Source organism: Ictidomys tridecemlineatus, chromosome 1, assembly GCF_052094955.1.
Source record: "Ictidomys tridecemlineatus isolate mIctTri1 chromosome 1, mIctTri1.hap1, whole genome shotgun sequence".
Taxonomy (NCBI): domain Eukaryota; kingdom Metazoa; phylum Chordata; class Mammalia; order Rodentia; family Sciuridae; genus Ictidomys; species Ictidomys tridecemlineatus.
Genome location: NC_135477.1, coordinates 182,826,783 through 182,837,826, shown reverse-complemented (window position 1 = coordinate 182,837,826; position 11,044 = coordinate 182,826,783). Strand labels below are relative to the sequence as shown.

The 11,044-nt window shown below is 53.4% G+C and overlaps 1 protein-coding gene and 1 long non-coding RNA gene across 2 annotated transcripts in view; both read right to left on the bottom strand.

The window, feature by feature from the left end:
- Window positions 1-5,967: 5,967 nt before the first annotated feature.
- Window positions 5,968-11,044, bottom strand: part of Nsg2 (neuronal vesicle trafficking associated 2) — a 53,808-nt gene continuing 48,731 nt past the window's right edge. The window contains exons 4-5 of the mRNA XM_005334107.4: window positions 9,711-9,821; window positions 5,968-7,621 (exon numbers count right to left, since the gene is read on the bottom strand). Of these exons, the coding sequence (XP_005334164.1) occupies window positions 7,430-7,621; window positions 9,711-9,821 (303 nt within the window). The 3' untranslated portion in view covers window positions 5,968-7,429. The remainder of the gene's footprint in view (window positions 7,622-9,710; window positions 9,822-11,044) is intronic.
- LOC144378495 (uncharacterized) overlaps window positions 9,828-11,044 on the bottom strand; it is a 33,032-nt gene continuing 31,815 nt past the window's right edge. The window contains exon 3 of the long non-coding RNA XR_013440217.1: window positions 9,828-10,953. This is a non-coding gene — a long non-coding RNA (uncharacterized LOC144378495). The remainder of the gene's footprint in view (window positions 10,954-11,044) is intronic.

Below are 11,044 nucleotides of genomic sequence, written 5' to 3'. Positions count from 1 at the left end.
CTAGTACATGAGAGACGAGAAGCAACGGGGCTGGAAAAGATCATTCCCTAGTACCCAAGGTGACCTTGGTGGTGTTGGTGACTAGCCCCTGCTATGGAAGGAGCCATGAAACTTTCTAGAGAGCCAGCAATCTCTGACACATCAGCATCACATTTAGCAGCAGATGCTGTAGGGAAAGATCACCAGGCTGCCACAGGGCTGCATGGGGTAGAGGGGGGTACCGTTTGCTAAGTCTCAGGGGTGCAGACAGGAGCAGTGGGGAACCACCCACCTCCAAGCCAGACATGACAGTATTGCTCAGATTTGTCCTTCAGTGCAGCCCATGTGTTCCCGAATGGGTCCCATCGTGGACAGGGCAGAGGTGTGGGTAAAACATAAAGGAAAAGAAAACCCTTTTGGTTAAAGCTGTCGAACACCCAGCCATGAGCAGCAGCGGCTGCAGTGGTCCCTCTTAACAGAATAAAATCCAAAGGAAAGAGAATGAGTTTCTGCTCAGTCCAGAATCAGCAGGGAGCCAGAAGAACCCCAGGGCATCACGGAGCTGCCCATCAGCATCTGAAAATATCTGGGCATCCATGGAGCCCAGCAGTACTCAGCCCAGGTGAGAGCCCACCTGGGAACTCCCAGAAATACAGGGAGTAACCTGGGGGGGTGAGAACTTTATGGGGGCCAGGACCCTGCAAGAGCAGATGGGGTATGTGTCTATGGCAGGTTGTATCAGATCCCATAGTAATGGCCAGTGGACAAATCCACCTCGAGTGTGAAACCGTGCAGTACTCTCCTCCAAACAATGCTGGCCTTCAGGAAATCAAAGGTAGCTTCGGCTTTACACACGAGTCTTTACAAATAAACGAAAAGAAGTTGGCACACAGAGAAACACGGCGTTAGCCAGCACAGGGCACACGCCTGTGTCCCAGCCACTCAGGAGGCTGACAGAAAGAGGGCAAGCTCCAGCCCAGGTGGACATGGAGAGTCCCTGTATCAACATTAAAATAATAAGAGGGGCTGAGGATGTAGCTCAGTGGTCCAGCACCCCTGGGTGCCACCCTCATTACTGCAAAGAGCAATGAGAAGAGTGTAAGATGGCCCTAAAGAGTGTCTCTAGTGATGTCAGAAACTCTAAACGTCAAAGAATTTCATCCATCTGAAAGAACCGTACGTGTGGGCTAGAGATGAGTGGATAAGCACACTGGAGATGTAAATCATACTTCCCACTGTCAGAGAAAGAAGCCACAAGCAATCAAAACGGGAATGCTGGAATAAACCCTGAGGTGGAATAAACCCTGTGTGGCATTGGTGTAAGAGGGGTCAAAGTCAACTCGGTTGTGCTTGAGACAGGTGATAGATGGTAGATGATGGATAGGTGATAGAAACATAGATGATAGGTAAGTAAGTGGGTGATAGAAAATAGATCATAGATGAATAGATGATAGATACATAGATTATAGATAGAGAAGGATATATGGATGATGGATGGATGGATAGATGGACAGAAAGATAAATAGATAAGTGAGCTAGGATACAGCCATAATTTCTTGGTTCAGTACGCCAAGAGGGTCTGCAAACAAGTACCCTCTATAGCAATGAGCATACCTAATGTTCAGATCTTGGTTTCTATTTCTCTTCCCCAAGAAAGGAACCAGTTTCCCTGGAGACACAGTCAATGCCAGGATTGGGAAGGGGAAATACCAGATGAACCTGGAGGATCTTGCAATGACTGAAAATTTTTAAAATTTCTTTTTTAAAAAAATGGGTCTTATTGGGCTAGGGATGTGGCTCAAGCAGTAGCGCGCTCGCCTGGCATGCGTGCGGCCCGGGTTCGATCCTCAGCACCACATACCAACAAAGATGTTGTGTCCACCGAAAACTAAAAAATAAATATTAAAAAACTCTCTCTCTCTCTCTCTCTCTCTCTCTCTCTCTCTCTCTCTCTCTCTCTCTCTCTCTCTCTCTTTAAAAAAAAAGGGGGGGTCTTATTAAAAAAGACACAGGAGACAACATGAAAGGTCACCCAAAGACAAAAGTTGGTAGAACTTGAGGAATGAAGTAAGATAGTGTTGAGTTTAACCCAAAGAATAAGCAAAGACCCATGAGTTTATGCTGATACAATACATCACTGAATAATAAATGTGGAGAAGGGAAGCCCTTCCTTACGGGGTGCGGGGTTAACTTCTCAAACACGGCTGCAGCTGGTGCTGCGGGGCATGTGCGAGCTCAGGAAGAAGCAACCATCCGCATCTTCCTCAAAGTAACTCCCCCAGATTCTCCTGGTTGCCTAGGGAAAGTGTGTTGCATCATAATGAACACTGCGACCTGGCAAAGGCCACCTGATCAAAGAGTCGTGGTCAGCACGGCAGCAGGACTCAGGTCCCCAGGGTGCTCTGAACAGGGCACACCCCTTCTGTGTGACTCTCCCCCACATTCTCAGGGCGACCCTGGGGAACCCACTGAGGGACCAGCACCCTTCACAAGTGTCAAAGTCCTGAAAACCAACCAGCTGTCACAAACAGAAGGTCACCAGGAGATGTGTGAATGCCCTGAGGGATCTCAGGTCACATCCTGGACCAGAAAAAAAGGATCTTGCTGAAAAAAAAACTGGTGGCAGTTGAGTAAAGCCTGTGGTTACATTTTTCTAATGCATGTGAAGAGTTTGGTCAAAATCATTTTAGGGACATGTGGCAGACTCCAAAGCAATACTTTAATTTCACCCTAAAAATGCATATAATCCACACTCTCCCTTGGATGTGCCGCTGCTAGATAAACCCCTGTCTGTACCTCTTTGTGTAACCAAATTTAACAACCAAAATCAGTTCATAGGCTGGGGAAAGGGCAGACTGAAGCTTTGGGCAGGGCCCACCCCACAGATGTAAGGAGAGGCTGGGCCAGGCCTGCGAGCTCCAAAGGCAGAGAGGAGCAGCCGGCCTGATGCCTCCTTTGCCCCCACAGCATCCCTGTCAGACGTGTAGTATCCACATGACTCCAGTTTACAATGAGGAAGCTGAGGTTGAGTGAGAACCTGGCCTTGGTAGGCCTCCAGGGAGGGGTGGCCAGGTGGGCCAGGTCTGAGGCCACTTGGCTGGCTGAACGCTTGGAGACAGGTCACTTCTGACAAAAGGATGGAGTTGGGACCCCCGCTGTGCTAGGCTGAGCGAGATCTGGGGGAAACCCGCCCTTGACGTTGCCATGGAAACCAGCCCCTTTCCCTGTGTTGCTCGCTGCTGTTGCTCGCAGCACTGGTTTTTAAGGAGATGGTATTGTGTGCTTCTTGGGAATAGGATCAAGGCTATTTCTTCTTCCACAGGACTCGGCAGTTGAATAGAGCGTGTCGTGAGGTGGAGGGGAGATAAATTGATACACTGGAAGATCCAACGGGTGGTTTTCCAATTTTTCAGAAAAAGAAAATATATATTTATGTCTCCCAGCCCATCTCCTGACCTGATGGACAGCAGGGCTTGCCCAGGAGCTGTCTCTACTTCTTCAACACCTGGCCACTGTCTGTCCATTCCCCTCCTGCCCTTCTCCCCAGCCTAGGCTGTGACCCGAGGGGAGCAGGGCAGCCTGTGGACCCACAAGTTTGATCTCTGCATCCAGCGCTGGCTCAGGGAGAGGGCTCTGTTCCTTGAGGACAATTCCATCACCCGGGAGGGTGGCCCATGCAGCATGCCTCCCCGGAGCTCCTCCTGTCACCGGCAACCTGTCCTGCAGGGCCCATTGAAGACCAGGTTTTCCAAGACCTCCTGGTAACAGCCACCACGCTGGCTCACCCTCTGGTCACAAAGCTTCTAGAACAATCGGGCCCCCTTCCCATCACCTTTGCTACCCAGCCTTGGTCCCATCTTACTGGGAGCCTCCAAAAGAGGTTCCCTTTGTGGATAAACAGATTTAAACATGTGCAAAAGCCATGGGGAAGGGCGCTGTCAATATGGTCATTGCCTGGCTCCCTCTGGAGCGTGTCCCCCAAAAGGGCTCTGTAAGACCCCATTCTCCAAACTGAGAGGAGCTTTTTCCAGATCCAGCCTCCTCTGGTTCAACCTTTGTGACCAACCTGCCTCTCCAGGGATGTCCAGGTCGGGAGAGAGGCGTCCTCTTTGGTTCTAACTCCCCAGGAGCAGCACCCGCCTAGGTCGATCCTCAGAGAGAAGGGCTGCCGTCATGGCCGACCCTTCTAGCACCGCTGCTTCCGGTGGGTCGCCACAGCAGACTCGTCACACGGAATAGATAGCTCCGGTTTGTTTTTTTGAGCAATGGAGTGGCAAATCTATTCATAACAGGATGTTGGAACATGTGTTCATTAAGTCTTCAGTTGACTTTGTGTAATTAAAAAATACACTGGGTGTTCACGGGCTGGCCATGTGGGTCAGCCGCCTCCTGGGTGGAGGCCAGCCCTGCCCCAGGCCTCTCCAGCACGTGTCTCCTGGAGGCAGGCTGGATGTGAAGGCTGCAGGTGGGCGTGGGTTCTCACGGCCTGCACAGCAGGAAGGGCAGGAGCCCTGCTGTCCTCCTCCTCTCCCACCCATCTGGCCTTCGGCCACCATCCCCAGCATGGCAACAGGCTGGGAGCCTCCATTGCCAACTGTGGGCAGAGTCCACCCAGCTCTGCCTTAAGTGGCCTGCCATGGGCACAGTCACCAACCGTAGGGCAAGACACAGAGACCCGTGGTCACTGTGACTGGTGGAGCTGTTAAGAGACGGGTGGCAAAACACCTGGGTTAGAGTCATAGCTCTGTCACTCACCAACCAGGTAGCCTTGGGCAAGCTGTTTCTCTGCTGTGCACCTCCACGTCTCCATCCTGAGATGGGGACAATTAGATGATACTGATGGCCATGGTGTTGGAGGCAGGGCACCTACCCCCTGGGACTGGCAGGAGGGTAATACGAATTAAGAGACAGAGAGCACTAGCACCTGGCAGAGAGCAAGGACATCTAGATGGGTGCTATTCCCAGCATGGACCACCTATGCGGAGTCCTGCTAATGATAACTGCAACTTGACCTTCTAGGAATTAGCTATGACCTTGACAGTGTTACTCAGGGTCCTTTAGAGAAAGGAAGCAGTTCTGGGGCCAAAAGGGTCCCACAAACCTTGGTTTAGATCCCAGTTCCTCTACAATGGCCCGAGGGTAGGCGCTTTGTCACTCTGAGCCTCAATCTCTCCACCTCCTATCTAGTAGGGTCAATAACCCCTACCTCCAGGGTTGTACTAAGTCTCAAGCTAATTCTGAAGACGTCCCATGGATGCCCATTATCCCCCTCCTCAAGCTGTTGGCCAGCCACCAAGTGCGTTGTGTTAAAGCCATTGTCAGACCCTACCTTTGCTACATTTCCACATCCAAGTCTGGCTCCAGACTTCAGGGTAGTGACTACTTAGAGCGGTTGGAATGCGTCACCCTAAAGATAGGTGCTGGAAACATGCTCCCCACACACAGTGTTGGGAGGCGGGGCCTGAGGGGAGGTGTTTAGGTCTTGAGGCTCCAACCTCGGGGACAGAAGAACACCCATTACAAGGGACCTGAGTCCATGAGGGGAACCTCTTGCTCTCTCCCTCCCTCTCTTGGTTTTTCTGACATGGAATGATGCACCAAGAAGGCCCTGGCCAGAGGCTGGAGCTTGATGTGGACATCCCCGTCTCCAGAACGGGGAGAAATGGGTTGCTCTTCTTGATAAGTTATCCAGTCTACATTCTGCTATAGAAACACAAAACAGGCTGAGATGCCACGTGCCAGGCCGTGCTGACCAGCAGGGGCTGTGGAATGAACACGGGGCTACAGGACAGGTGGCCATGCGCATCTCCTGGGCCTTACCTAGGACCTCAGCGTCAGGTCAGACCTCACTGGCCTGAAGGTGGAGGTCCCCAGGGTCCCATTCCAGCCCCTGCTGCATAGGCCACTCTGCCCCCAGGGCTCACCCACCCCTCTGGGGTCCCCTACCCGAAACATCTTCATCAATCTCACTAAGAAGAAGACTGAGGCTCTCAGACACATCTATCTTTATTTGTTTCCTGTCAGAAAATTTTGAGAATTACACCAAAAAATACTTCAGCCTCTGCTACCTACTGACAAAAATACACCACAAAATTATAAAGCGCTCAGCGGTTTTGCTAGGGACGATTTGTTATTCCGCTTCAGATGACAAATGAATTTACAGGTGACTCAGGTGATGGGAGGGTGGGGGAAGGAGGGAGAACAGATGAGAGCATTTGGCAGGAGAGCTTGAGCGATAGTAGCCTTATTACCCAGCTGTCGGGTACGATGATTTCAGCAACAGAGCAAGCCACAAAAATACCCTTTAAATGGCCTGTCACAGACTAATGGGGAAACAGTGACACATCTCAGACAGCCAGCTCTCCAGCCAGCCCTGGGCCTGCTGGACTCGGAGCTACAGCGCCATAGGATGGGCCTCCCGGAGCCTTTGTGAGGGGCCTGGGCGGGCCCAGGAGGTTCCACGGAGCAGGCCTGGGTGATGCCAGATGTGGCCCTTCCTCGGGAGCTTCTAGAACTCGGTTGGCTGCCACCTGAGGTTCCTGGTTGGGACCCGGGTGCTGCCACTGTTAGCACTGAACCAACAATGGCCGAACACCTGGGGCCTGTGCTTCTAGTGGCCGAGGGCCAGCGCCTGGCTGGGCCTTCCTGCTGAGCCGCCTCCTTCTCTCCCTCTCTGCCCTGCCAGTCACAGGCGTGGGCAGCATCCAGCTGTGGCGCTAGAGAAACCTGAAAAAGGCAAAGAAAAACCTGCCCACGTCTGAGTGTCTGCTTCTGCAAGTCACTAGGCCACCGGGCGAGCCCTCGGAGCCCAGCGTGGGGTGCCCAGCCCTGGCACCAACACCCACCCCCGGTTTGTGCTCATCTTGCAAAAGGCACCCGAGCTCAGCCGAGTCTGCTCTGGGTTGTGCGCATCCTGGGCTTAAAAATACCAAAACCAATCCTTCCTCCCAGCCGGGCCCCTCCTAGCTCCCCGAGCTCCTGTCCCGCAGACCAGAGGCAAACCAGGCAGCCCCGTCTGCCACCCACTCGCACCAGGCCCACGCCGAGGCTCCTGCAGCCTCAGCTCCTCACGCCCTCCAGATGGAGCCTGCTCGCGCTTTCTGTTCCTTTTCTTTGTTTCTCTCCTTTTCTGTTTTTTTTTTTTTTTTTTAATTTTCCTGACAAAGAATAAGCAGTGGCTTTGAGAATATCTTACATGGGAACAATCAACACGAAACATGCCTTTGTACATGAGCCTGACTTGGGGACGAATCAACAATACCAAGGGACAAAAAGGAACATCGGTTCAGACAACTCCAGTGCACGATATTTTCCGGAGAGTGCCGCCCCACCCCCCGCCCGCCCCACCCCCACATCCCAGGAGTACAGTGTTGTCTTGTAACTCGAGCTTGGCTGAGCCTGGGGGGGTCCCCTGCCCACCGCCCCCCCCCACTCCGGCTCGGGTAGGCCCCTAATGGCCCTGGGTCTTGGGCGGCTTGGGCTCATGAATGACAGCGGCCGCCGACAGCCAGGGCCCGATGGCCCGGGCAGTGCTCTGCTTGGCCACGCTGTAGTGGCTGATGACTGTGTAGAAGCGGCTTCTGGAGTTGGGGTCCTGGGACGAGTAGTAGGCATCCAGGGAGGCCGGGATGCAGCGCTTGTGCTAGGGAAGAAGGAGACCGTCAGGAGCGTGTGGCCAGCCCACCCCTTGACCCACACACAGCTCAGCACACAGTGGGTGACAACCTCCACCTGGCCTGCCCCTCTCCAGCATCGTCACCCTCCCATCACCATCATCAACACGGCCCCTTGGAAGAAGCCAGAGGAAATGAACCTGATGGTGACCCCAACCCAAGGCCAACCTCCCCTGCTCCTCCACTGTGGGGCTCTCAGGCCCCAGCTCCCCTCTCCTGGCCCCAGGGGTTTCCCGGGCTGCTGCCCATGGACCATGGCTGCTTATTTTATGCTCTTGATTTTACATTTGTATCTCTTTAATTCCAAAAGTCTTGGTCCCTAACAACATAAATGTATCAGTGCATTTGTATTATCTTATAATATGAGTAGCACAGTCACAAAATAACACAACATTCCCCCGCAGAATTAGTCCACTGCGTGAACTTCTTTGACTCTGCTCTGCGGCTCTCTATGTCCTTAGAACACAGACAGTCCCGGCTTGGAAGGGTTGTCATTTTCTGACTGGGACCATACAAAAGCACCCCTATAGGCCAGTGTTTCTGCCTTCCAATTCAGTATTCAATCAGTGGCCTGAGACACTCAACACCTGGTTATAGGACAGGCTTTGTGGGAGAGGATTCTGCCTGGAACCAGATGAAGGTAAGGATCTGAGCCCGGTCGCCCCGTGTGGAGCTGTGGTGCTGCTGGGTAAGTCAGATGCAGTTTTGACTTCTGTCATTTTCATCTTATGAAAGGGTCAAGGGCATCTCTATCTTCCACTGAGGGTGGATGTCCATACCCTGTATCCCACAGTCATTTGAGGTATTTAGTTTCTTTGTAAGTTTATGTCCTCAACTTGATATAGAGCGAGGTTCTTGGTTTAGGTTGTTTTCAATTGTCAGGGTTTTCTTTTTTCTTATTCTTAAAAATTTTTCAGATACGTCAATCACTCATCATCTCATGACAACATCTAAGAAGACATACCCAGGGGCGCTGGCTCCTGTCCCTGTGCCCTCACTGCCCTTCCCTTTCCCCGAGTGACCGTTTTTAGTAGTTTTTGGCTAATCCTTGTGGGCTTTCTTCATGACAGTACAAGCCACGCCTCTCGCCTTCCCTTTCCCACACCCAGGCAGCTGCTCCATCCTTCCTTACCCACTGGCTCCTCCACCCCAGGGGCCTGGGCCTCCTCTCCTGTCCCCACAGCACCACGGAGCCTGCCGTGTGTCTCCCGGAGTTCACTCAGTTGTCCCCAGCGCTAGCTGTTCCCAACCTTCAGATCCCAGCTTTTAGCAGTGAGGGGGGTGGTCTAGGGAAGTCACAGGGCAGAATCCAAGGACCTGCCCACGTTGGAAGGTGACTGGACCACACCCCCCCATGGGGAACCCTCTACAAGGCCAGCTCCAGCCTTTCCTCACCTGGACAATGGGGACGCTAGGACCTGTTTCTCAGAATGGTTGTGGCCTGACTGAGACAAGGCCCAGGAGAATGGCTAGCAGAGAGCCTGCCTAAAAGAGGGTGACTGTAAAGATGAATACCACTGCCTGTCCCAGTTCTGAATCACACTCTGCAACTGACGTGTCGAGGCCCGTCACCTGGCAGGCCTTTGGCCAGCTGACCAGACGGAATTCTCTCCTTAAAACCTCATGGAAATCTTTGGGGCATTACCAGCCCCCATTTTATGAGCCTCCTCAGCTCCCATGTTGCAGGTAAGAAAGCTGGGGCTTGGAGGGGCCCTGAGGCTCTTCGAGGTCACGTGGCTGGCTCAGTTCTTTGAAGGAGGTTTGCAGTTAGAGCAGGGCCAGGGAAGGACATGGAAACCTCAGAAGCACAGTCTTTACCCCTGTGCAGGGTCCTGCAGAGGTGAAGACTCTGCCATTAGCCCAGTGGCTCACCTCCTGACCTTGGACAGCGCCGACTGGGCAGGGAGCCTGATGGCCCGCTTGAGGCTGAGCCCCTCAGGAAACCCAGAAAACCTTGCTGGACACACAGTGGGCAGAGTGGTTGTCATGCCCAGAATTTGGATGCTGATGAAGACATGGATCATCCCCCAACCACACCCACCCGCCAGGGCCTCTTACCTTATAGACAAATCCCTCTGGACAGCTGTGGTCGTAGGTGAAGGCTTTGTAAACCACCAGGAACACGATGCAGGCGAGGAACGCTAGGGCCAGGCTGACGAGGATGGTGACCTGCAGGAAGACACACCTGCGTCACCCTCGGCTCCGGGTGCCCGTTCCAGCCCATGCACGAACCTTAAACCCAGGGTGGTAGGCAGATGGCCTGCTAGGAGTGCGGGCAGGGACCCAGCACACTGCTCCACTGGGCTTTGTCAAAGACGTGCAGCGTGCGCCAGGGCCTCCGTGCCTCCTTGGGCAGGATCATCTTGAGGCTTTTTCTGGACCCCACTCGGGACAGACTTTTCCTGTACACTGGGTAGGGAGTGGGGTTTGACCGCTAGGCCCCCTTTCCAGAGCTTCCTGGCTCTGTTGTGACCACCCCGTCACCACTACTGAACTCCATCTCAGACATCAACCGCTTGCTCCACCTCGTTGTGGACACTAGTCCCTAAACCTTCCCCTAGGCTCTCCTCCCACCTGGTGGCCATCACTGTGCCACCAGGCCAAAGACCTTGGTGCCCTCTGCCTCTCACCCCACACTCTTCTTCCAGGAGAGCCTAGCACCTCCGCCTTCAGATACCTGGTCCAGAGCCGACCACTCCTTACCACTCCCACCACTTCCGCCTGGCCAAGGCCACCCTCACCTCTCACCCACGGGTGGAAACAGCCTTTAACCCGAGACTTGCTTGCCCTCTCTGGTGTGTCCGACCCAGCAACCAGAGAGATCCTAGGCATCCAAGTCGAGGCATGTCCTCTTCCTGCATGCAGTGTCCTTGGACACCTCAGACTAGAAGCCCAGCTCCTGACCACTACCTACAAGCAAGCTTCATAAACCCTGGGGAAACCTGATGGAAGTCCCCCAGGATTTATCAGAAGGGAGCAAGTGAATGATTCCCGAGGCAGCTCCAGGTTTACACTGGCCCCATGGCAACCCCTGTACGAGGCAGACATTAGGGCGTCTAGAGCTAGGAGTGGAAGTTGTGTGCATTGTTTTTTAACAGCAGACAGCCCTTTGAGTCAGTCAGCCTAGAAATGTTACAGAATTCCTCTCCTGGAGAGAGGCTCCTCTTGATTCAGAAGAAAAACCAAACCATCTTTGGGGATCTTCATCCTATTTCCACCCCAAGGCTTGTTGGTGAGTACGGAGAACACAGGAGGCTAGGACGCTCCGGGCAAGGGGCGCTGCTTGTCGGCAGCTTGAATCCTGGATGGGAGACATGTGGGAAGGGGAAGGGGAAGTGGAACAGGGCGGTGAGTCTGAATCCTCTGGTGGAGAGTCCATGAGGACTCCCCAG